General features: G+C 40.6%; 1 protein-coding gene across 2 annotated transcripts; it reads right to left on the reverse strand.

Moving 5' to 3' along the window:
• Window positions 1–354: 354 nt before the first annotated feature.
• Window positions 355–27,090, reverse strand: ST13 (ST13 Hsp70 interacting protein). Of its 2 annotated transcripts, none has more exons than XM_084809935.1 (12): window positions 26,860–27,090; window positions 23,521–23,578; window positions 20,266–20,338; window positions 20,060–20,130; window positions 18,432–18,498; window positions 15,328–15,412; window positions 13,158–13,268; window positions 11,201–11,303; window positions 7,459–7,575; window positions 6,894–6,945; window positions 5,516–5,628; window positions 355–1,966 (listed from the first exon to the last, which is right to left on the reverse strand). In XM_084809935.1, the coding sequence occupies exons 1-12, from the start codon at window positions 26,967–26,969 to the stop codon at window positions 1,838–1,840; spliced, it is 1,089 nt and encodes a 362-aa protein (XP_084666061.1). In that variant the 5' UTR covers window positions 26,970–27,090; the 3' UTR covers window positions 355–1,837. The 2 variants fall into 2 exon arrangements, with proteins under 2 accessions (XP_084666061.1, XP_084666060.1); XM_084809934.1 differs by having other exon boundaries at window positions 6,882–6,945.
• Between the last annotated feature and the right edge of the window lie 147 nt (window positions 27,091–27,237).

Consider the following 27,237-nt stretch of genomic DNA (forward strand, 5'->3'; position numbering starts at 1 on the left):
CATTCTTGCACACAACAATGCCCCACAAGTAAAAAGACCTGTTTTTCACTGAACAGTGTGCATTTCCCCTCTCCAGCACATTAAAGTCCTTTTTTTCCTTTAAAGTTTCCCTTAGGAGTGAAGTTTACTAGTTTACAAGTTGATCACCACTCAATTGACTTCTACTGGATTAGGGGAAGCAGCAGCAATCATAACTTATTGGATCAGATAGGTTTCCCCCTGCAGCCAAACTCCCCAAATTACACCTATACGTTTATCAAGCTATCAACTGGAAGTACTTAAAACTTGAATACCTTCCCTTTGATTTGTTGTAGGTACTTTAGGCACAGCTTATACAAAGATAAACCAAGAAGATTCTTCAAAACCAGTCTTTATTATTTTTTAAAGGCAACTAGAAGTATTTTCAGGACTATTTCTTAAGCAAAAATGGATTCCTCTCTCCTTTCATTTGATAAGATAATTACTGTATGAGGACAAAATGTTCTGGAATTTATTTTTTAGAATCTACTGAGTTCTTAAACCAGTCCAGGCTTAATTAAAAAGAGAAAACATACATAACTTATGGATTCAGACAAAATTACAAGAGCACAGGACAAGAAACTTTCAAAAGCCCTATAAGAGACCAAGACCTAATTATAATAAGCTGTCCAACATTAAGAGCAGAAAATCAATATTTTAGTATAGACAAAGAAACAGAATTGTATTAGTTATCAATAAACTTTTCAGCAAGGTGTTCAATGAATACACATGCTGTAATTATATTTCAGATGTGCATTCCAGCACAGACCTTCTCTCTTCTCCCCTTCAGAACTCAAGCCCCACAAGTATTAATGCAACAGTATGACATTAACAAAAAACCCATAAAAACAATATTCAAGGCTGATAACTGGGGTATGTGGAAATAGGAAAGTACTCAACTGCATTAAAAGAACTAATACCACCAAATCTTAAAAATCTGGACAAGATATGTAGGACTCATGAACTCCAAATCCAGAGCTTCATCACTTTACAACAAACTTATACTGTTGTCTATCTGAATTGATTAAGTAATGAATGTGAGATGGTGGCAGGAATTAATTTGTTTCCCTACAATATTAAGAAGTTAAGCCAGGCAATAATGTTTAATAGTCAAATCGGTACAAATAACAAAGAGGTTCCCACCACTGGAGTCAATCAGCTTACTAATGGTGATAGAAACATATGCCCCCTAGACACCTTGACAAAGATAACTCACATGTTAATCTGTTCAACATTGATTGTATAAGTAGTCCAGTCTCAACAGCATTTGTGCCAACATATTTAAAGCCAAAGCATGCAACAGTAAGGGCGTTTCCAACTGCTGCAGATTTTAACTAAATTTAAGTCACTTTTGTGAATGTAAAAAATGAATATGAATGTACTATTTCTTCCAGTTAAAATAAAAATACCAAGCCTCATCTCATGTTAGAACTTAAACACTGTTAAAAGTTCTTACTAAGGAGTCCAACACCGTTTTAAGAAGAACCATCACCCCCCCAACAACCACCCACCCTATACTTTCTGGTACAATCTACTGGGAGATTACTATTAATGCAATTTAAAAGCAAAATTAACTACTGTTGAGTAAGACGAACTCCTGGGCAAAAGTGGTGAGAGAGAAAGAAGTGTTTTTGAAATAAAACCTGGATACAATCGTGAACAGACTGACATTCATTTCTGAAGCATTGAGGGAGAAAAAAGAGGGATTCTACCCAGAGCACTCTAGTTCTCTTTCGAGAATCAGAGGTACAATGGTTTGTGTTATTGCAACATACAGTAAGTGAACAATACTCCCCCTGTCTTGCCATGAAAGGGGATTTTATGGTTGACTTCCAAATTTGGCTGATAATTTGCCAATGAGATTCATGACTTTGGGGTTATTCTGGTACTTTGACATATTTGCTGGGTTCTGGGCAACATCTTGAAAAGCTGCCATGACTTCTGGGTCCTGTAAAACAAGAAGGGAAAAATGGGTTGGGCTTGTACTATTGTATGAAATTAAGTGAGCTTTTATTTAATGGCTTATGCAAAGCCACAATGCAACATAGAATCAAACATTATCTTCCCTACTAATTTCAATGAAGCACCCTTCATGCTTTGTTAGATTGTGGTCTAAATCATATCATAAGATGTGACCTGAAAAGCAAAAATCAAGACTAACGATTTAGTACCTGAATTAGTACTTCATTCAAAAAAGTGCAGAAGGTACTGTTTGAGACCTACCTCACATTTAATTCTCAAACCACTAACAGATTTATCCTGAGGTTAACTAGCGGAATGCCTATCCATGTGAGTAGCTAGAAGGGTAGCCATAAGCAAAGAAGCCCCTGTGGCAACATGAAGAACTGAGAGAAAAAGGGTCTGGACCAGGAATAGCAGGAGGAGCTTAAAGCTCGTGGTAGAAGCTAAGAAGGGATTGGCTACGCCAGAGAGTAGAAGTCTGGGCACTGTCAGTGACTACTGAAGGTAAGCAAGCAAGCACTGGATCCAGGACAGGAGGAAGCTAAGAAGCTATAAGAAGGGTTGATTGAGAAAGAAGTCCCAAGAGTTACAGAGTGGGCAAGGTGGAGATAGTGCACTATAGCCAAGAGTAGAAGGTGGAGAAGGGATTCTGGCTGGGAGTGGAAAAAGAGAAGGGAGGCCATGGCATGGTGAGAGCTACAGGCAACAGTCTCTCAGTGCATGCAGGAAGGTGCAGTTCAGAGCCCTAGGTGGGTGTTGTACAGAAGCAAAGTGAGTGTAACCACACCCAGTTTGTTGTACCCAACAGTTCCTTTGAATCCAACTGCTGGAGTGACTACCCTTCTTTGAGGAAAGAAGGCAATTCAATATGGAGTCTTATGATGTAGAATTGCCTTCAGCTAGCCCAGAAGCAATACTTCGCCTAGCCTGGAGGCAACACTCTACCTACACCATACAGAATTGGTTTTCTTCAGCATAGGACAGTTATTCTGAAAAAAGACATTTAGGCTTTCAAAGAGAAATGGAGGATTTGTCCAATGAAATTACACCTATCATCCATCCTTCCAGACTAATATTTTGCTTCTGAGAGCAATCCAAACCATAAAGAAAATCAAAACTGTTACTTACCATGCCATATTAAGACATAATGATATGAGTTAGTGCTATTTGTCCAAAATCCAACTACTCCACTATTATTCTAAGAGATTATTCAATTACATGATGAATTTTTAAACATTAATGGGAAGCAAGATGAGAAAGATATTCAGGATGCAAAAATTATGCAGAAAGGAGTTCTGTTGAGTGAATTATATTGACAAGCAGTTTAGACTTGCCAAATAGTAGTACTAGCAGGGAGGATTTAGTCCTTCAGTTTTTGTTCTTTTTTAAATCTGTTATTGTAATTTTTAGATCTTTACACTGCTGCTAGTTTTTACTTTCATTTTGTAGTGTAGTTTTAAACTGTTAAAAGTTTTATATTGTATCTTATCATGTTGTATTTTATGGTTTTAACTGTTATGAACTGCCCAGAGAGTATAGAAATGTAATAAATAAGTAGACACAGACACCTAGTTAATAGGTTACATTTGTTACTGAGGCTACATAAATGCTATCTTGAGAGCATTTTTAAAGCAGAAAACCAGGGTAACAGTACCTGGAAATATATAAATGGTGGAAGAATCGAAATGTTTTGGGGAACCATCTTAAGGAGTAAGTGCAGCACCTATGTAGAATCATGGCTTCATATTTCTCACAATCTTCATTATTTTTATTTGTTCTATGTTCTCTCTCACCTGCTGGACATCTTACCGACTCCATTATAACATCAAGAGGAGTGAAACAAGGATGTGTTTTGGCACCCTTATTATTCACTTTTTATATTAACGACGTGATCAGTTGTCTAAATACCACTGATATATTCCCCCCCCCCCACTTTAGCCGATAGAAAGATTCCTGCACTCTTACATGCCGATGACACGATATTACTCTCCAGAACTCCTGTGGGTCTCAGAAGAGCCCTATGGATATTTAGTCTCTATTGTAATGAGAATCAGTTGGAGATTAACTACCAAAAAACAAAGATTATGTCTTTTGGGAAGCGTCCTAAAATCAGGATACGGAGTATTAATGGACACAGAGTAGAGCAGGTGATGCGCTTTAAGTATTTGGGGGTGATGCTATAATCTTCAGGGGCAAGGAATGTCCATCATGAGTACGTGGCCAGGATTGGCCAAAGATCTGCTCAGGCTATATTAAAAAATTTTCACACTGATGGAGGGCAATATATACCTGCTTCCCTTAAATTATATCAGGCCAAAACACTATCTCAACTTCTCTATGGGACAACATCCTCTTGTTTTGGCCCATTAGAAAGAGTTCAATCCAAATTTATAAGGGCAATTTTCTGTATGCCCAGTTGTGTTTCTAATGCTAGTATGCGTTTAGAATCTGACTTGATTAAAATAGAGGCTAGGGTAAGCCTTGCCTCTATTAACTTCTGGCTCAAATTAAATTATTGCCCGCAAGGATTAATTTCTTTAATTCTTCGGGACAGCTTTCGTTCTTCTTGGCTAACTGCAGTCCATCAAAAGATTACATTGTTAGGATTCTCTTCACAGACTCTCCTAACAAGGGGATTGGATAAGGCGACGGTAACTACCAAACAGACAGTGTTAGATATTGAATGGCAGTGTGATATTAGCAGAGTACCAGACTTTCTGGCACCGGAGGACACCAGATACACTGTAAAAATGATTATGACAGCCTATGTATTGTTTTTGGAGTCTCCTACTCTTCGCAGGGCTTTCTCTTTAGCCAGATGGCGAGTACTCCCCTCAGCGGTGCTGGAGGGGAGATATAGTAAGACTCCAATGGCAGAGAGGATTTGCCCTTGCGGTGCTGGAGCGGTTGAAATAACCGAACATGTTATTTTCTCTTGTAGGTTCTATCAAGAAATTCGTGCAAAGTTTATTTCTCCTCTGCTTAGAAGGTTTCCAGGCAGATCTGATGTTGAGGTTGCCAGGAAGCTTCTTTTAGGTGCTAATGTGCAGTTAACATATCCTTGTGCAAGGTTTTTTGTAGCCACTTGTAAGATTCATGGGGATATTGTATATAATGTTTTAAAATCCTAATAATATTAATTTGAATCTGTAATAGGTAATTTTAAATAATGTTTTATTGTTCATTTTTTTATATTGTTCATTATCTATTGTTTGGGAATATTTTAGTTTATTGTGATATTTTTAGATTGTTTATACATATGAGCTGGTCGTACACTGTATTAACAAATTTATTAAATGCAGCCACCACTCTTAACGTTACTATACAGTCGCCTTGTTTACAGGCTATACAGTCGCCTTGTGTACGGTACGTGAGGTAGAGCTTTCCTCCTAACTTTTGCTTCAGGTGATGCGCCTCCGAGCCCAAACTTATTTTATCTTATGTATTCTATGTGTAATTTTATGTGTTATGTGTTTTTATTTGCTATGCTGGTCATTGACCGTAACAATAAATGATTGATTGATTGATCTCTCACCTGCATGGCTGCAAGAACTTCAGGGTCACTAAGAATTTCATTGAGGCCTGGCATGCCCCCCATTCCAGGCATGCCACCAGGCATGCCACCAGGCATGCCACCAGGAAAACCACCTGAAAATACAAGGAATACAGTTAGAGATTTTTTTTTTTACAATAGACTATATCCTGTGTATGTCATGTCTTAACATTTTCCCATTCTTTGGAAGATTCCTGTGTCTAAGAAGGCAAGGAAGATATTCCCTAAACCAGAAGGCCAAAACTTTATCATAAGAGTTGCAAAGCACGATTAGCTGCACCGTCAGTATCAAAATATGGTCTCTTCCAGCTGAAAGTTACCGAATACCTGTTAAATGGTTATGCCACCTCTCAGTTTTGTCCTACCATAAAAAGAGAGTCAACTCAAAACCTATCGTGATGCCCTCTTTAGTCAATCCTATGTGAATGAAGGGTTACTGCAGTAGAACAAGTTCTACATGCTCTTACTCAATAAGATTTTACCCACAAAGCAACACACAAAAGGCAAGCAATTCTACAGTGTACCCCATTTTTAAAGGTTCACTGTCAACAAGTTTATTTATTTATATGTCTTCCATCACCACATTTAGTCCTAGAGCAAAAAATGAAGTATCAAGAAACAACCAACCACATAAGCCCTACCACCAGCCATTCCAGCAGGCTAGGGAAATGAGAGGGGAAGCAGGGCCATTCAGCCCTGCTGAAACACTACTTAATTTTTTTCCTCTTCCCTTCCCACGCTGTTTTCCTTGAGTGTCATGTCTTTTTAGATTGTAAGCCTGCAGGCGGGGTCTGACTTGTTTTACTGATTGCATATAAGCTGCTCCAGGAGCATTTTTGGCCAAGGAGTGGGATAAAAATACTTTAAACAAATAATAAAATCACCAGCAGATAAGAACAGAGCAGTTGGCAATATTTTAATATGCTTAAAGCCTGGAAAAATAAAAGGTTTTTTTCCTTGTGCCTAAAAGCAAGCAACATTGGCACCAGGCAAGCCTCTCTGGACAGAGTGTTCCATAGATTGTCAACCACTTCACCTCTAACCAGGAAAGGTGGGGATGAGAGGGACAGAGAAGGGCCTTGGCCGACAATCTGTTTGGTTCCATGTCACTTTTACAGGCTCCTAGGCCACTGTCCTGGATGCCTATTCCTATTATTAGTAGTTACTTATTTCCTCTGCATACAACTCTGGCAGCCAAGCAATTTCCCTCTTGCTTAGTAAAAACAAAATATGTAAGAGCTTTCCTTTGTCGCATTTGCATGCTAATCAAAATGCTATGGCCCAGATTCATAAGGAAATTCAGTTACCTTCTATCTGAAGCTATTAATGCTTTGAAACGAACACATACCTGGGAAGCCACCTGGGAAGCCACCAAATTGAGGTCCTCCTGTCTGTCTACGAGCCTCTTCCTCCTGCAATCAAATAATTATAAGAATATTCCACATGCTCTCCAGCTACTCAAGCTGGTCTACAGAAAACTGAGAAAATCGTTTAAGATGTTTCCAACTGGATCTGAGGCCTTACGTGTTCTAGAGGTTTTAGTGTTCTGTGATACCACTTCATTCCAGTGCAATATAGAACTTCTAGCCCCGCTGAGGAATAAGGGAGTTTAACATATTTGTGACTTCTTTTAATGCTTAAATTTCTTGCTACTCCCTCACATAATTCTAGCACTGGATTTCAAATTACAATATTTGTTATCATTTTACAGTGCTCTGCAACTAAATACATACTCAGTTCAAGACTTACACTCTAAAGCAGAGGCTAGCATTTGAAACTATGATATACTATTGTGCAAGAAACAAGTTTTATGACAGTGTCTACTCTTTTCATGAGCCCATTTTGGAGTTTATATTAAAAAATGTGTCATATATGAAGTTATGTTCTGTCATTTTCCTATTGTACATGCTTTATTAAGCTCTCACCCTTTGAGCTCTCTCATGTTCCTCCCGTGCTTTCTTTACTCTCTCCATTCTTTCCCGGATTTCTTTTTCTTCACGCTTTCGTTCATATTTTCTCCTGTGTTCCGCGATCTTCTGAGCCTGAAGCACAGGGGGGAAAGTATTCACCATATGCACCCAAAGCATCTATATAGTACTATCTTAGCACTCAACCTATCATAACTACCTTTAATATGTAGTCTGCCAAATCTCTTAGTACTGCATTTCAGGTTATATCTGACATATATTCCGTTCCTTCAACAATATGATTTTTTTTCATAGAGCCGTTCCCCCCTCCCCGCTTCCCCAAAAGTGAACAGAAGAGAGCTTCGGCTATTGGGCGGTATAGAAATGAAATAAATAAATAAAAATAAATAAATTATGAAATATTTTCTTTTAGAACGAATAAAAAAATTAAAGTAAGGTATTTCTATTTTGCTACACAGCTTTTACTTCCCGCAAATGATTTCTAAAAACCACATAATATAACTTTTATAGAAAGACTAGAGATGTAAAATGTCTGGAAATAACAAAGCCATGGAGGGAAATGCTTTTTAAATTCTCCTGTATGATTCCAAAAATAGTTATTTCTTCCATTTCTTATTAAAATTATTGACATAATATATTTTTTACGGATAGACATTTAGAGATGCTCCAAGTCATGCTCAGTTTCCCAACATCTGAGTGGAATCACCATGTCATAATATGGAAGAAAATGTACATTCTTGACAGTTTGGGTTTTGTTCTATAGAGTCCTGTGTTTCTGGACTTGTCCTGCTTAGATGCTGTAACAGTCAATTAATGTAGTTCTAATCTAAAACCCACACGTGAAAGAAATACTGTAGGTTATCCCACCACTGCCACCAGAAGCGACGGAATAGCATGTGGGTTATCCAAAGAACATTTCTTTTTTTAAAGTTAACATTGAGGCTTGTGTCTATGGAAGTCACTGTCACAGTTTTAAACTTCCCAGTTAGACATCACTGCTAGGGAATTCTGTCTCAGCTATAAAACCATTAACTGCTGCCACTAGAATAAACCCTCTCTATCTAAAAGAAACTCAGTAGCCTGGTTCCTATGGCATAGGCATGGGATTGACACCTCCACTAAAGACAATCTTTGAAAAGGAACTAATATTAAGATGTTTATTAACAGATATTATTTACAAACGATAATAAAATGTCACTCTTCAAATAGATTGAGATTGCTTAAAGGTTCTCAAATTAAATATGGACCCTTCCATTCCTAACAGCTAAGAGAGCCTTTCCCAGTTAAATAAAAGCACAATAGCTTTTCCTTCAGACTGGATTTCCCTAAACTCCACCCCACAAACAGGAACAGGTTTGGGAATTTCCCTAAACTTCCTTATAAAAAGGAACAGATGCATAACCATTCTGCCTCCAGTTCTTCCTACTTCTTCTGTCTTGGATGATTCCTCTTAGGAGGATTCAGATATTCCAGGAACTACTTGCTGAAGTTCCCTTAAGTGAGACATAAAATAAGCAGCCGAAAACATCCATTAGAAGAGCAGTATTGCTGAAGGCCATTGGCAGACATTTTCTTCTTTGTGTTCCCCTTACAGAAATAAGCAAAAAAATTAAAATGGCGGAAAATTGTGCAAAAATCACTATATTGCTAAAATGTACATTTGCACATATGCGCAAAATTGCAGTATATAGCTACAACACACATTATGCCCATATATCACTAAAATGCAATTTTGTGCACATGCACATTTTAGCAATATACAGCAATTTTGTGCAAATGTGTATTTCAGTGATATGGCAATTTTTGCACAATTTTCCACTAGGTTTTTTTTTGCTTATTTCTGTAGGGGGAGCAGAAAAAAAGAAGAAAATGGCCGCCATCAGCAGCCCCACTCCTGTAATGGGTGTGTGAACTGCTGAGGCTGCTGGGATGCATGACGGAGTGGTTGGAGGACTGCAGGAGGAAAGGTGGTTAGAGAGTGGTTAAGCTAACTATGCTGTAGGCCATGATTAGCTGCATGTGTGGCAGTAGCTCTCGCAGTGGTTAGCACTAACCATCCTGCAGCATGGTTAGCCTAACCACCCTGCCCCATGTGCATCTGAACAGGGTCTATGTATAATTTGCTTTGCTCATAAAGTTTATCTGAATAATCTATACTTTTAAATTTAATATACCAAACACAGTTGTCAATCAATTTCTGGTGTGAAAACATGTTTAGCATCCACAACACTTCTACTTGGATAAACTACTGCGGAAAGTTTCCCTGAGTTTTCCACTTCCAGAGACTTTTGCTGAAGTTCTCAAGCAAGCCTTTCTGCATCTTTTATTTAAAAAAAACTTTAAAAGGCCTCTGGTGGTGGGTTCTCCGCTGGTGGGCCAAGGGTCAAGCCTACCACACCAAGGGTTGGCCTAGCTAACTTTATCTACCTTGTGAAATTATACTGCCACAATTCATAATTCTTTTGTATTTTCCCCTTTGGTGCAGTTTCAGTGGGAAGAGGACATGCCTCAGCAGTTTTCACAGCAACTAATCCAGCCCATTTTGCAGCAAAGGGCATTTCCTAAACACACCCACTCCTCTCTTCACATGGAAAGCAGTAAAGCAAGAGACATGGAGACTATAATGATGAGTGAGGGACAGAGGAATCTCCCTAAAATGACTTATGTCCTTTTTACCCATAAAACCTACAGATAAGAAAGGGAGACAAGAAGCCATATCCCATTCTGCAAGCCTGGACAATGTAATAGACAGAACATGTTGAGCACTCAAGGTTGTTGAATTAAAATAGAATTCTATATATTGACCATCAGGGGTGGGGAACAGGTGTCCCTCCAGATGTTGCTCCCATCATCCCTGACCATTGGCCATGCTGGCTGGTGCTGATGGAAGGTAGCCCAGCAACGTCTGGAAGGACACACTTTCCCTACTGCTGATCTACACAGTGGCAGGGAGAGGAAACAAAAGCAAGGCTGTCAGATCAAAGTTTTGGAAGTGTTCAATTATTTACATGCTTATGATATATTAAAATGAATGAAATACTACTGGATTGATCTTCCCTTTGTATAAAGTTAAGATTTGACCCTTGTTGATCTCTACTTTACATGGCAGTTTATAGAATGTCAAACCAGAAGCAACAGTACAGTTTAATAAGTATTCAAAACTATTACTTTAACCTATAGTTCAGCTTGCAAATAAAGGAGTGGTTCTCTGGAGTTACAGCTAAGAATTTTCTGTACTGTTTTTAATCAAACCTGACTGTACTCGCTTGTGGCCACCTCGCAAAGCAATCAAGAAACAACACTGCACTGCACCCAATGCGCTAATATCAGAGCCAGTTCACACTTTACACAGCACACTTATCTGATGCTTTTCCACTGAACATGTTGATATTGGGAGAGGAAGACATATTCATATATACAAACATTTCCGCTGCAAATGTTGCAGTGTTTATCAAGAGACATGCAACGGACCAGTGGCAAGCTTGTCTACTTTGCAGGGTATGAATTGCTCCTCAACCATCTTTGCCAAAAGACAGAAAGACACCGCCCATACATAATTGCTTAGCACTATGAGATCACATAGATTTTATTATATTCAGCGGTATATAAATGCCACAAATAAATAAAATAATTATAATAAGCACTGCTTTCTGATATGCTTTCTTGTAAAATAACACAGCTGTAAAACCATGAACAAGGAAGTAATCTCCCCATCATCTTTCTTTCTTTTGTCACTCACTCGTGGCTGCACTTCCTTCAGCATAGCACTAGCTTCATCATCATAATCCAGTTTACAGGCCAAAGCCAAGTCATGTGCGGCCTCCTCCCAGTGACCTAACAGCCTGGCAATGAAAAGTATTCAAGAGTTAATATTTTCTTCTGGGTAACTAAATTTTAAAATCAAATTTAACCAGGCCTAAAAGAAAACTCATGGATGTGCACAGGTATGTCTTCAATTAATGATTATGCTCAATAAATTTTTGCAGAACCAATATGTCCCTTATTTCAAAGTTTTACATTTAGGAAGCAAGGTGGAATTTACCATCTAGTATGCTTACAAGATAGAAATAATGGCCCGGTTTGCACAATGAGGCTACAGGCGGGCAGGGCACATGCAGCTGCCATTCTGTATATCCAAACCCCACTTGGGAGTTGTTGTGTGAACCCAGTGAGTGTGGGTTATGTGAGGGCTAAACAACCCACGCATAACCCTAGAACAGACCTCGCATAACCCGCACTGGCTGGGTTCGCACGACATGACAACCACCATCCAGGGGTGGATTTAGAAACTGGTGCCCATGGGCTCTGCAGCTCATCATGGGTTAGTGAATCCACACTGAGCTGTGGAGCACAGAGGCACCACCTTTTATCTGTTGCCCTATCCAGGGTTTTTCTGGTAGACTATCAGTGAAACTGCAGTTTGTTCTCTCAGTTCCTAAGTTGGTTTTTGCCTGTTCCCCCCCCCCCCCCATATCCCGAATGTCTTTGTAGTACTAGCAGGACTTTAATGCTTCAGCTGCCTGCTTACCATTGGTCTGTTCCCAACACCTCTCATAGTTCTAAAGAAAAGCTCTGTTTCCCCATCCCCACCCAAAGCTTTGGAAACCTTCCTTTCAGAGAATGTTAACCCTTTCTCACTGCAGTGGAGTTCGTGACCTCCAGAGATTGGGTAGTTGATCTGAGCACTTTACAGAAAGGAGAAATGTGTTTTGGGGGTAATCTCTGGAGGTCTGAAGTTCTTGACCTCCGTGGAGTGGGGTGGAGATAGCTTGGTACTTGCAGTCTGGCAAATGAGGCACCCCGCTCAGTAACTAGTCCTTGAAAAAAAAAACCCAGCACTGTCAGGAGCCATGCTGTGCTTCAGGTGGGGGAGGGGAGAAGATCTGCCTGGATGGTGTTGCTAGGCAGACTTTGCCATTAGTGTTAGTTTGGGCAATAGACAAACGAGAGCACAGCTTCCTGTGGAGTGACTGGGTGTGTTTTTTTTAACCACTGTTGCCTACTACTTCTGTGGCCTGGCAAAACAAACCAAGAACAACCCTCAATTGTGACTTTGCACATAACAACCACCTATGATTTAAACAACCCAGAGTTCACAATCCAATAACAAACCATGGGTTCTCATTCTGGGTTATTCATGGTTAACAAACCATGGTTAGTATGGCCACGTTCACACATCGTGACAACCCAGAATTCAACTACCCATTCCATAAGTTAGCTCTGTGTGAGAACCAGTTCATACAGCGGACTGCCCCAAAGCATCACCTCCTAAAAGTTACTTATGTGTAAAGTCATAGTATGTTGACTTTGATCTTAGGCCATATTTCAGTATGAGGTCTAATCTGTTACAATCGTATTTATGTACAGATCCAAACCCTAAAAATTACAACACTGAACCTGTTATTTAGAACATTGGTATTAGCAGTTTTACACCCAGATTTGACCCCCATTTAAAAAAAAATGGTAGTCATACAACTAATTCATGTTATAATAAGAAATTAGACTGGGAATTCAGTATTTCAGTATTTATACCCCACTTTTCAAGGTGAAAAAGCCTTCACAAAGTAGCTTACAAGGTAACAATGCTAGTATAAGCACAACTTAAAACAATAAAAATTCAATTAAAAAGCAAACAAAAAGTTGTCTTTTCATTAATTAGGGAACATGGATGTAAGCAGAGGCTGCTGTTTCTTTACCTGTGGGCTTTTCCTCGCCATTTGTAGGTCTGTGCTGAATCAGGGTTAATCTGAATAGCTCTATCACAATCTCTAATAGCAGCGTTTGGCTTCTGCATTTTCACAAAGACACTGTCAACAACAAGGAAAATATGCATGTTTAATTAAGGAACAATCAGCAGCGGATTGTTTGGGTCTTCAGCCTGTGACCCAGGAACACTACAGCAAGTTACATGACAGTTAAAGTACCTATTCACCTGACTGCGCCCCTTCACTGTCCACCAAATTACAAGTTGTTTCAGTACTTTGTGTATATCCTATTAATAGGTCAAGCTTCAAATGCCAATAACGTTATTGTCGTATAATGGCTACTACAGGACCATTAAGAGGTGGTATCAATCATCAGTTTCCTTCCATGTAGTCATTTGTTTGTGGCAACGTTAGGCAGAACGATAATTAGAATATCAGCTGCCAATTAAAGGCTAGCTGTTTAATAAAAAGAGCACCAAAAATCAGGATCTGGAATATGACATCGAAATTATGTACAAGTGCCCTAAGTAGAAGAAAATGCATGCTTCCTTTTATATCAACCTGCCTTGAATACATGCTATAATATGATCCCATGTATAAAGGTGAAGTGGTATTAAGGGAGGGGAAACAGAAGAGGTCATATCTGTAGTAGAACATGGACTGGGACCATTAAAAGGAGAAATACTTAGCAAGCCAGAAAATTGACATTACACTGGTTTTTCTACAGACCATCTTATAAACATTTCCATAACAACCATAAGGAATGGGGAGGGGGGATGCTTCTGTTCTTTCAGTTGATTAATAACAACTCAGAATGGCGAGAAGAAGCATTGGCTTGGGGATGAGCTTATCAAAACTAAGAAGCACAAGAGCCTACAATATTATTTAAAATATCCTGCTACATTTTGCATTGTTTCTGAAGGTCAGAAGAAGACGTTCCTAAACCATGAAATGGCGGAGGCATGACTGAATGTAAAAATGCGTGAGATTTCTGTTTCAGCCCCATGAACTGGAATTTTTAAATAAGCTTTATTAACTGTTTATGTTGAGTCTACATCAGGGGTCCCCAACCCCCGGGCCGTGGACCGGTACCGGTCCGTGGCCTGTTAGGGACCGGGCTGCAGTAGGGGTGTGGGAACCCCCCCTTACCGTGGGTCCGCGGGCAGGGGGAGGCGATCCGTCCCTTCCCCCCGCCCCAGAATCCTCGCCGGCCCTGGCTGGCTCCACTCCGCAGTGAGTCCGCGAAGCTGCCGGATGGCTCCGGCCCTGTTTTTTTGCAGTAATAGCCTATTACTGCAAAGAACAGGGAAGTAAATGGCTATATGATAGATATAAAAATAGATATGATATGCTGTATTTAAATATATTGTTTGAGGGTGTATTGTGCACACTCATTTATATATCTAGTATAAAATATATCACTGATATATTTGGCTTCTGCATTTTCTGCATTGTGGTAAGGTTGCTTTCAAGCTTTATTATATAATATTATAATTTCATCTTTTTTTAAATCACTATTACTATTATCATTATTTTAAGATTACTCAGTAAGATTGGTTGAATTGTTAAGCTTTATTATTACTATTATATTTTAGCTTAAGGGCAATATATGGTTACTGGGAATGAATTGTAGGCCTGCGTTCTTGTTATAAGATTGATATAATGATATTTAAATATAAGGTTGATTATTAAATTGTAATATTGCTAGTGATACAAGTATAGTTTTTAAAATAGAACGGCATCTGAAACCCGTGGATATTGGAGTTTAAATTTAACCTTTTAAGAGAGGAGAGAGAAGAAAAGAGAGGAAAAAGGAAAATTTCTTGTGTCCTCATAAGAATATTGCATTGTTGGGAAACTGTAGATATTGATCAGGTTGTTGGTATTGTTTATTTTATTTATAAAGACAAAATAAATAAAAAGTATTTTTTTAAAAAAACCTAAGAGGCACAAGAGCCTAAACAGCTTTTGCAACCAGGTCAGTGTTTAGGAACAGTCATGTACCAGATAGAAATTGAGATGCTACTAATGACTCATTTAACAAGCTTGGGAACATCTCTAATCTAGAACTCGGGAGTTAATTGGTCCAGACTAAACCGTGTTTGGGTATATGCAGTTTGGTACCTTCTAAAGCACACATTTTTAAAATTTAAAATCTCACCTGGCTCGCTTGGCATACAGGATAGCCAGATGAGGATTCAACTTGATGGCTTCTGTGAATAAATCAATGGCTTTCTGAAGTTCACCTGAAAATATCAATAAATATTTAACTGTACGCAAGAGGAAATTCAAATTATATACTTGTCTTAGTTAGGAGACTTAGACATATGCAAGTAACGGAGTGGTATGAGAGGAAGTGGTCCTGGCAGCCTTGAAGGAGGCAGTCATGCAACTGCTCCTTATGATCACCTCTCTTGACTCAGAGAATTGTAATAACTCTTGGCCAGTTGCAAACATTCCATTTGGGGGCATTTGAGTGGGTGACAGGAATGCAACTCCAAGTTCTCTTGGAGGAAAATTATTTTCTAGGCCTATTTCAAGTAGGTTTCAGGCCCAGATTTGGTGCAAAAACCACCTTGGCTGTCCTGATGAATGACCTATGCTTTGACAGAGACAAGTGAAGTGCAACCCTGTTGATTCTTGTGAACCTCTCAGTGGGTTTTGATACTTTTGACCATGGTATCTCCCTGGACCAGCTACGTGATGTAACAGTCAGAGGGACAGTGATGTTGGGGTTCCACTACTATCTACATGGCTGGCACCAGAGGATAGTTTACAGGAACAATTATTCAGACCCTTGGTACTTGTGCTATAGAGACCCACAGGGTTCCAACTTCTCCTCAGTGGTATTTAACTTCTATATGAAGATGCTCGAAGAGGTCATTCAGGGATTTGTAGTAAAGTGTCAGCAATATGTGGACAAGTGGAAGCGTTGAATTGTCGCTCGAGCTCAATAACAGGCTAGATGAGGGCCAATAAGCGGAAGTTCAGTCCCAATAAGGTGGATGCACTGTGCATGGATGATTCCTTAGTTCAGGAAGGGTAGATTCAACTTGTCTTAGATGAGGTTGTACTCTCCCCTTGAAAGATCAAGTACGCAACTTCAAAGTATTTCTTTATCCAGCTCTGTCACTTAGGCACAAGTGTTCTCAGCTATCCAGAGTGCTTTTTTCTAGCTTAGGCTAGTAAGCCAGCGGCAACCTCTCCTGGACACAGTCTGGCAACAGTGACCCATGCTTTAATAACATCCCACTTAAACTACTGTAAAGTGTTGTACATGGGATTGACTGTTAGGAAGCTGAAGTTAGTTTAATGTTCAGCAGGATTTTAACAGGCATAAAAGATGCCAATTTTAATCTTTAAAGCCCTTTACGGATTGGGACCCAGGAACTTTAAGGACTACTTTCTCCTGTATCCATCTGCATGGGTGTCACACTCTTTCACTGACACCTTTCTTAGAGGGCCACCACCATCAGAAATGAAGCAGGTGGTAAGAGGAGAGAGCCTTTTCCACTGGTGGTGCTCCAGTTATTGAATTACTTTCCCAGGAAGTTTGTCTGAACAGTGCTGTCATCATTACCTTTTCAGTGCCAGGTTAAAATTGTATTATCTCAAGTATTTTAAATAAAACGATATTTTTTAGATGTGATGGAAAAGAAAGCTGTATTTTAAACTGTATAACTGAGTCATCTATTCTGCTGTCTGAATTGATTTTGAAGTTGTGAGGAATTTGGAAAGCACTTGTGTTTTAACTGTGTTTCTTGTAATATTATTTAATTGTATTTAATTGTAATTTCCTACTGTGAACAGGACTGGGGTATATTTGTGTTAAGGTTGGTATATTAAAACATTTGTTTGTTTGTTTATATACTGCCCAACAGCCAAAGCTCCTTAAATAAGAAAGCAACTGTTCTGTGGGGTAATCAACAGAGTTACCAAGTTCTTCTCCAGGTAAAGCATAGCAATTTATTTCACACTGTAGGGACACCCTCACATACGTAATCTAGCAGCATACCAAGGAGAAGCAGGCAAGCAGTCATACCACAACCAATATCATAGTAGGTAGAATAATGGAACAGAAAAGTTTGTAGCAGTACCTTCAGTACAGTAAATTACTATGGACAACAGTTACGAAAGCATGCCAGATGTGCAAATTCTTTAACAGTAGACTTCCAAAGGAGGAGGAGGTCAGTATGAAAGATACAATTCTTTAAAAAAAGCTAGAATAAGAAAACAGCCAGCAGGAGCTCAATCAAAGCTCACAGAGATATGAGAAACACAGCAAGCATATTGAGCCTTGTTATGTTCACTGATTATTATACAAAGACATCATAAACATGTACTGAAGTACAATCAGTCAGCCATCATTAGAAATTAAGGAAATGATGTAGTTATGGAAATATTTCCTTAAATTTCATAGAATTAAAACAATACCAGACCCATAATTTAGAAGTCTATTTTGACCTATTCACTAGCTAATGTTAGTAACATTACTGAAAAAATACATAAAACCAAAATTACTTTTTTTTATTTGCTCCCTACCAATCCTTCATTGTTCCTCTGATTTATCAGTCGTAATTGGCAAACAAACAAAACCTATGGAGACCTCATGGAACCAGAACAGTAAGCCACAACAACACTGTGAAGGCAGATGGCAAAATCTGGTGTGTCCTTTTTAGATTAATTAGCCAGACAAATAGCACAGGGCCATAAGTTTCAATAGTACATTTGTTTACAAAACAAGTTCTGAGGCCATAGTACTTGGACACTGTCAACCAGAAGCCAGGCTACTTGAACAGCTACCACAGCAATAATAAAAAGCATGGATAGGTTATGAAAAACAGATATTGGGTTTTCTACCAAGACATAAGCAAGCTGCACAGAATACCACTCTTGTCCAATATTTTTCCTTCCTCACTCAGATTTAATGTTAATATTAAATAAGAATACTAATTAGAAGGCAGTACTTGAGAGTTGTGCTATCTCAAGAAGCCAGTAATGATGCAAGGAGGGGTATGAGGAATGTCTGGACAGTCAGTATACATGACTTCGTTACCCGCTTTCGAACAGTGGGGGGCTGTAACTATGCTGGCAGTTCTTACAGGAAGGACACGTTTCTGAGCTGTTCTGGGGAGTTAAAAAACTTACGATCCATCCTGTACAGTGGAAGCGTTCTAAAGTACTTCACATTTTGCTTACCAGAACCATGAGAGTGTATCAAGTGATTAATTTCTTTCTAAATACAACCTAATACAAAGAGCTCACCTTCGCTTAATGCATTAATAGCTTCCATTTTCTTTTCATTGGCCTGGTCCACCATCTCTTCTGTTACCTAAGAGGGAGAAAGATAAAGAGACTGGAATCTAGACCAAACCTAACACATTTGAAGGATATTCTTAATTCTAAAGCTTTAAGACACCAGAGTATCAATATGCAACTCGATGGCATCTCAGCAAGAGTTTAGAATCTCTCTCTGTTAATCTCCTATATATAAAAAGAGAGATGAAACATGTTTTTGCATGTGCTTTTTAAATATGTATCGCTGCCCTATATCCTTGTGGGTTAGTCTGGATATCTCTGTAAGTGAGGGGTGCAGAGCGTCAAGCCAAGGGGCCAAATCTGGTCCTCCTGGGGTCAAAATGCAACCCTCCCAGGTTCCCCAGATGGCCCCACTCCCTTTCCAACCACAGATCCTGTTATGGTTTCCCAGCTTTTGTGCATCTTTCCTCATTCTAAAAGGTTTAAATGCCTCTCCTAAGGTTTAGTTACTTGTACTAAGAGCTTTAAGCTAAAAAATGCTGGTATTTTGGCTCCACCCCTTGTGCCTTTGGCACCTTTTGCCTTTGGTCCCTGAAAGTTTCTCTGAAATGGAATTAGGCCCTCAAGCTGAAAGACGTTCTGCACTCCAGCTGTAGGGTAATGTTCATGCTGTGTAATCAAGAAGTATTGATTGGTTTATCTAAAAGGCAACATGCAGTTTTACAGAGAGTTCCAAACTTAATAAAATTGGTGCCTGGCTGCGACAATGGACTGGATGAGGGCTAATAAACTGAAACTCAATCCAGACAAGACTGAGATGCTGCTAGTGGGTGGTTCTCCTGACCAGATGGAGGGTGCTCAACCTGCTCTGGATGGGGTTGTGCTCCCCCTGAAGGAGCAGGTTCAGAGCTTGGGGGTCCTCCTGGAACCATTTTTGTCAAGTAGCCTCAGTGACATGGAGTACCTTCTACCAACTTTGGTTGGTGGCCCAGCTACGCCCCTATCTGAACAGGGATAACCTGGCTTAGCTGTCTATGCTCTGGTAACCTTCAAGTTAGGTTACTGCAATGCATTCTACGTGGGGCTGCCTTTGAAGATGGTTCAGAAGCTGCAGCTTGTGCAAAATGCGATAGCCAGACTGGTAACAAGGACCAGAAGGTCCAAAAAAATAGGACCGATTCTGGCCCGCTTGCACTGGCTGCCTATATGCTTCCAAGCCAAATTCAAAGTGCTGCTCTTAGCCGGTAAAGCCCTACACGGCTTGGGACCACAGTACCTGACAAAATGTCTCTCCCAGCATGAACCGACCTGTACACTATGCTCTGCATCTAAGGCTCTCCCTGATGAGGCCCACATGGTGCCAACATTGTCATATTTTGGGTGCCAGGTTAAAACAGCCCTCTTCTCTCAGGCATTTGGCAGCATAAAATGAGTCTCTTTGATTGCCTGGCTGATTGTTTAAATTGTTTTAGATATAAGTTGTAATGTGTGTGCTATTTGTTCTATGTCATTATGTGAATGGTTTTATACTTTTTATAATGTATTTTAATGGTTTTTAAGTTTTGTGAACCACTCAAAGAGCTTTGACTATGGGGCGGTATAGAAATATAATAAATGAAATGAAACTTGATTACCTCAACACTTTCATCTCCCAGTGCTTCAGGTTCATCATTGTCTGGTTCAATTACTCCCTCATTGTCAATTTCTAGAAACAAACACTCCACTAATTAGGTAAGAATCCCAGTTCTTTCACATAAGAGGCAAAAAAAAAGGGGAGCGGGGGGAGAAAATCAAGTTGCCATAACTACACCAGAGAGACTATGCAATATTGATAACTCACCCAAATCACTCTCTTCACTCTCAGGCTCTGGTGGTTTTGGTGGTTCTTCTGGCTTTTTTTCTTCTGGTTTTGCCTAATGAAAAAAAAAATTCAATTATTGATACACTCACCTAAACCCTCTCCCATAGGATGTATATTATCAGGAACTGAATTTGAGAACTGTTTTACTACACTGACTTTCCTCCTGGAAAGTTTTAAATCAACCTAAGGTAAACACATCCAAACTGTAATTATGACATTTTGATTACAAAACCTTTGCTTGCCACAGACCATTAGAAAATCTAGACTTTCAATTAATCTAAAATTCATCTATGACGATCTTGAAATATATATAGCAGCACTGAAGCACAGAGAAAAAGGAAGCACTATCAGAAAAAGAACGCATCTGCAAGCAATGTATTTAAGTCAGTAGAGCATGATGTTCATTGAAGGCAGTTCTTAAAACCACTATTACCAGAGGTCAGGATTCAAAGAACTATGCAACTAATTATGCATCCAAGGAAATGGTAAGCTTGTATTTTCCAAAAGGTAGCACCCCTTGCCATATGACAAACCATTTTTGTAAGTGACGAGACTTTCAAGAAGCACACTAAGAACCAGTGATAACCAGTACAGTATAGTGGTTAGAGTGTTGGGCTAGGACTGAAGAGACCTGGGTTAGGACTGAAGAGACCTGGGTTCTAGTCTCCACTCGGCCATGAAGCTCACTGGGTGACTTTGGGCCATTCTCTCTCACTCTCATGTGACAAGGGGCACTACTTATGTATGCCACCTTGGAGAAAAAGCAAAATGTAAATGCAACAAACAAAAAAAGAAGTAATTAAATAAGAATTCTTGCAACCTCAAGATATAAATGCCTTACAGTGCAATAACTTAGATGTTCACTCAGAAGAAAGACCCACTAAGCTCAATGGGACATACTCCCAGGTAAGTGTGTAACGGCCTTCCCCAACCTGGCATCCTCCTCACGTGTTGGACTGCAATTCCCATAATTCCCACCCAGCATGGCCAATGTACAAACCTCTGGATCAAAGTTTACAACTGGTCTTAAATGAGGTTGCACCTCACCCTGAAGGACCAAGTTCACAGCTTAGGAGTTCACTTCTAATTGGGGAAGTTCAGATGGTGGCAGTGCACAGGAGTGCTTTTTATCGCTGTGGTCTTATCTGGAGAAATCTGACCTTGCCTCAGTTATCCACGCATTAGTAACTCCCAGGCTGGACTATTGTAATGTGCTCTATGTGGGGCTGCCTTTAAAGACGGTTCAGAAACTTCAGCTGGTACAGAATGCGGCTCTCTAAATACTGGTGGGATTAGGAAAGTCAATGGTGCAGCTAGGTAATTTTAAATTCTAGTCTTACAAGAGGTGTGTGTGGGGAGGGTTTTAGAGAGCCATGCATATTACTTCGGGTGTAAAGCACATTTCTCTTGTCACTGCCCCCAACCACATTCCATGCTTTACAACTGCTTTTATATTCCCTATCATGTTAGAGCAACCCCCCCACAACTTCCCACCCCGTTTGATTTTAAAAAGTACTCTGAGCATGAACCCTTTTCATTTTAAACACGCTTAGATCATAACATCATCATGACATCAGGAATAAAATGGAGTTTGGGTCTGCTGCCCCAAACCTAAACACATTTACCTAGGAACAAGTATCATTTTGTTGTATAAAGTAAAAATAATAAACACACAAATCCACAGGTGGCTCTGTTGGGATGTATTCCAACAAGCAAATGGGACAGTTTGTTTGGAAAGTGATGGGTAGGTGGAGTTTAACCGGGCTGCTTCTCCTTCATTAGCCCTCTCTCAACACTCACTCACACTTTGGGGAAGGGAACGAAAACAGGGCTGCTCATTCTGCTATTAACTTTGCAGAGCTGTTGGCTACATACCTCCAGCCAACACTGCTCAAATCTCTGCTCTATTTCCTGCCTCTTAGCAGATGAGCTTTTAATTTCCCTTATGGGGAAGGGGACTCCTCCATGCAAAGGCCCTGAAGCTGCTGAGTTCTGTGTTAGCACTGCAAAAGAAAAGGCAAGAGCTTGGTTCTGCAGAAGCACAAAGCAAAAGCAGTGGAGGCAGAGCTTCTGTTCTCAGCAGCTCTCACTGCCGTTCTTAAGGTGACATTCTTGCTACACATCATTTGGAGGCCCTTCTGTTGAGGCAGAGGCTCTCCTGCTGACCTAAAGGAACATACCTTTGCCCCCATGTCCTGTAGGTACAGCACCACTGTAGACAGTCAGTTCATGCGACACATATATCACATCAACTGTACTGGTTGACAGTGCATTTCCAAGACCAATTTAAAATGCTGGTTTTAACCTTTAAAACCTTAAATGGTTTGGACCAAGTTAGATAAATGACCATTCTCAGCTATACCAGCCTGCATGCTTTTTAAGATTGGCGGTAGAGGCGTTGCTTGCTTGTCTGCCTCCAAGAGCAGTCAGGTTGGCAGGTATGAGGGAGAGGACCTTTTCTGCAGTGGTCAAACGTCTCTGGAATACTTTACCAATGAAAGTCTGTCAAGCCCATCACTACAGACCTTCAGGACCCATAGCCTTCTCCAAAGTTGTAATTTTTACAGGACTTCTGATTATTTTGACTGCGATTTGTTTTTGGATTGAGTATTTTTGGGGTGGCACATTTTATCTGTTTTACGTCTGTCACTGGCTTTAATTCTGATGTTTGTAGCTGTATTATTTTTATCTTGTGAGCCAGCTTGAAAAGTTTTGCATCCTAAAAGGCAGCCCAAAATATTTTAAAGAAAAAAATATCAAAGGAGGAAAAAAACACTTTGGCAGACTCAACTTCTAAAAGCACAACAGAAAAAGATCTTAACCTGCTTCCAGAAGGACTGACAGGGAGCCACAGGTTTCCTGAGGGAGGACATTGCAACAGAAAATATCCTGCGCCTCATGGAGGCCAACCTGGCCTTCACAGGCTGTGCGGTATGCTTCACAGCATACAGAAGACCCATATGGGCAGAAATCTTTACACAGAACTGATTGTCATGGAAACAACCAAAGATGTAACAGCTACCATGCATCCTGGGGTATGTATGTAGAGGGTCCAAGTCATTCCTAATCATGGTATTAACGTATGAGGCAGGGATACAAACCACGTGACAATCTACAATGACCTTTTTTTGCAAAGGCCTGAGCAGGGGGTCAACTTTTACATTAAATCACTCCCTATTCCAGGAATTTTATATACACACACAAAGCATTCATCTCACCAAATTCCTCCCTTACCTCAGCAGCCTCTTCGGTAGAAGTGTTGCATGGAGCTGGTGGTATTGTTCCTCCCATGCTTTCCAATAAAAAGATACAAAAAAGTGAGATACAAAGTTTGACACCATTTGAATTATGATAAGCACAACAATATAAACTGCTAACGAGATAATACTTTGCGGTGAGGGTCTATTCATGACTTCATTGAAATGCTACACAGAAAGTCTATTATTTTGAGATGCTTCAGTCTCATTTGGTTTTCTGACTTGCTAATTCAGGAATGCATCAACACAGTGCTAAATTAGGATAGAGATCTTCTAACTTTTTTAAACAGTTGAAATCCCCTTAAGGGCACAATCTTTTGGAGCTTGGAGGCGGCAGACTACCCAATGCAGGGCAGGTGGAGCACAGAGGGGATCCTCCCCTCCGCACTCCAGCCACCCTGCATTTGTGGCTAGATGGCTGATTTCAGCTGTCTAGCCAGGGCACAAAGGAGCGTGGGGGGGAGGCCTGATGGCGCATCAGAAGCGTCATAACGGCGCTTCTCAAGTCTCCTCCCCTCCCCCGGAAATGCCCTTTTTTCGCCCGCTCTGTGCTGCTCTTATGAGCTCGGAGCCAGGGACAAACTGCACTGCCTCCAAGGCAGCAGGGAGCCAGATTTCTGAAAATAAAAAAATCCAATGGCCATCTAGATACTGTCTAGCAGCCATAGGATTGCACCCTAAGTGTAGAAAATAATTAAACTTCCATTTGCCGCCTCCTGACCAAGGAAACATGCAAAAAATGGCTGGAGAAGATTAAGCAGCTCGTGACATTTCTAGAAATGTACTTCCATATGAAATACTACTATTCCACAATACCCAGGAACGCAACATTTCTTCAAGCTTCAACTGTGATGTGTAGATAGAACGGAAGTATACATTAACAGCAGAATAAGAACTCTTTCCATAAAATGAGGTGGAATGCGGAATAATCCCAGCACCATTCCTAGAGCAAGAAATGCAGATGCTCAGCTTGCTTTACATTGTTCCATACTTGTGCAATTTATCTCCAAGGCACCCACTTTCCACCCCATTTGGTTGCACCAGAATGTATAGCAAAAGGGAGGCGGGAATAATATGGCACTATGCCCTCAGCTGCATTTTCCAGGAACACTCTGCTTGTGTTCTATAACAGGGGTGGGCAGAAGGTAGATCAGGATGTACTGTTAGATTTGCAGTAAATCAACAAGGATTCCAAACTCCCATTTGTTTAATAGTGAAAACAAAAAGGCCTTTCCCCTCCTAAATTAGCAGGCCAAAAATCAAGAAAGCCTGGAGGAAAACAGGAGATTAGTGTGTGAAAGGATTTGTGTTTGAGTTCAAGCCCTTATAGTGAAAACAGGGGCACCTTGTTCCTCAATTCTAGGTCCACCTTCCTGAGCCGCTGTTTTGCATTTGGATCCAGTTGGTGGATGTCACGCTTCCAATGAAAAACAAAGCAGATCCCAGAAGCCTAAAATCTGCCCACCTATAAAACACATCTGAGATGACAAGAGCAGCTGCTGTGATATACTTCCTTAGGAAGAGCATTAAAACGAAAGCAAAAATTAATTAAAAGAAAATTCAACCAGACTACAGCTTCTCTTCCAAGGGGATTCCAAGAGAGTAATTACCAAACTAGAACTTTTAGTATTTTATGTCCATCCTATTTTACTTGGATTTTCAAAACTCATTTGTTATGAAGACTCTTAACATTCCAAAACTGATTAAAGTTCATGGCCCAATCCTATGCTGAGTTAGGCATCTCTAACAGATAGAGAGACTCCTAATTCTACAAAGGCCTTGTTGATAAACAATCAGTTGATTAAAAATATTTTACAACTGACCCCAAAAGGTACCTCAAATGATCTAGCTCTACCTCTCTAGAAGGAAACCTGAAGTCAAACCACCGAGCTAGAGCCATAATGGAGCAACTTCAGGGATAGCTCTTTCTACACTCCTCCTCCATGCCTCTTTGAAATGAATGCTTTGGCATTGTCATGCAATCATACTTTCATTTATGGTCTCAAGAAACTACAGCTAGCCTGTTTTCCATAGAATCCACTACTTGGGGTTTTATTCTGGACTATGAGACAAGACTCCATAGTGGTTTTGAATTTATTTTTCTGGTACATGGTTAAATAAATGGCACTCTTGGCAATGTAACACTGATTGCTTTCAAACTGGATCTGAAATCATAACAGGATGTAAAGAACAGTCTTGAAAATTTTAACAGCCAACTGTGCAGAGTGAGATGGGTAATCCAATTAAGTGCTTTAAGGCCAAGAATTATGCTTACAACAATATGGAAGAAGCTTGGTCTCACCTAGCCTTACAGAAGGTGGCTACTAAATCTAATACCAGTCACACCTAGTGTGTTTGTAACGTGGCTTGTGTTATATTCTTTGGAATACGTTGTTTAATGAACACTTTTTCCATACAGTGAAAAAAACCCAAACCAAAAACATACATACAGCCCAATGTTTAAGGCTCCTTCAAAGAGCATGCTTTTCCAACAGAGAAGGAACCCCTAAGTAAAAAGAAATGCAAAACCAAGTATGCTTATTACTTAGGATGATCATGCACACATTGCACTCTATGAATATGCTCTCAAGTGGGAACTGACCACCTATCCCAGCATCGTTTCTACCTTACAGATAAAGGAAGTGCAACAAAAAGTGCAACATGAATGACCCTCGCCCATGATTTAAAAAATCCCGTCTCCCCACTCCTCACAAAAGTGCTTTCTGTGTAGGAAAATGTTCATGTTCTAATCTAACTGGTTCTAAAACTAGGCAGTTTGGAAAACACATGTTCACTGTAACGGCCTGAAACCCTTCCTTGATAAGAAGGGGGTGGGTGGGAACAGTGTAAGTAACTGGAGGAAAGGAGGGCGGCGTTCCAATGGCACGACTAGGCCTTCCGTCCAGGAATTCGACAAATCATCCCAAACCATCCCCCAAATGACCTCGGATTCAGGCGAAAGCGCTGAAGAAGCAAAGAAGAAGCAGGTGCCCGGCAGAGCAAAGCTAATGAACACCCTTTCTTCTGAAGAATTACTTTTCTTTCCACCACCGCAGCACTCCCTACCCACAGGGCACCTATCTCCAACGGTCCTTGTTTCTCAGCTTCTGCTCTGGCTACCCTACAAGGGAGGCAGAGCTACCCCCAAGTTTAACTCTAATATCCCCCGACCTCCCACCCGAAGAAGCTGTAGGTCACATAAGCCCTTTAAGCTTAAACTGAACGGGGGGGGGGGGAGGAAAGAAAGAAGCGGGAATAACTTCACCCCCCCCATCTACTCCCCTATCGAGCGCCCGAAACGGAACTTCGCATTCACCTCTCCACCCATTCGCGAAAGAAGCGCATCTCCTCAGCGTGCAGGACGGCCGGGTTCTGCTTGCAGAGTTTCACGAAGGCCCGCAGCTCGCTCAACTTCCGCAGGTCCATGGCTCACTGAGACCCCCTCACCACAACCACGCCACACCTGCTGCTGCGGCCGCTACAGCTTCCCTCCGAGAGGAGTAACGAAAGTTCCCAGCCTCACTCGCTCCAGGCCCCACTGTCACGCGCAGGTCGGTTCCGCGCAGCGCCACACGCCCCTGCCCCGCCCCCTGTCAGCTTTCCCCGGTGGCGGCCGCCTCTCCCGCCGCGCTGGCCTTCCCCCTTCCCCGCGCCCGACACGCTCCTCCTGCCCCGCCCTCTCTTCCCCCCCCCC

The sequence above is a fragment of the Heloderma suspectum genome, chromosome 7 (genome assembly GCF_057233095.1).
Source record: "Heloderma suspectum isolate Gila_16-S chromosome 7, 16-S_ref, whole genome shotgun sequence".
In the NCBI taxonomy this organism is placed as follows: domain Eukaryota; kingdom Metazoa; phylum Chordata; class Lepidosauria; order Squamata; family Helodermatidae; genus Heloderma; species Heloderma suspectum.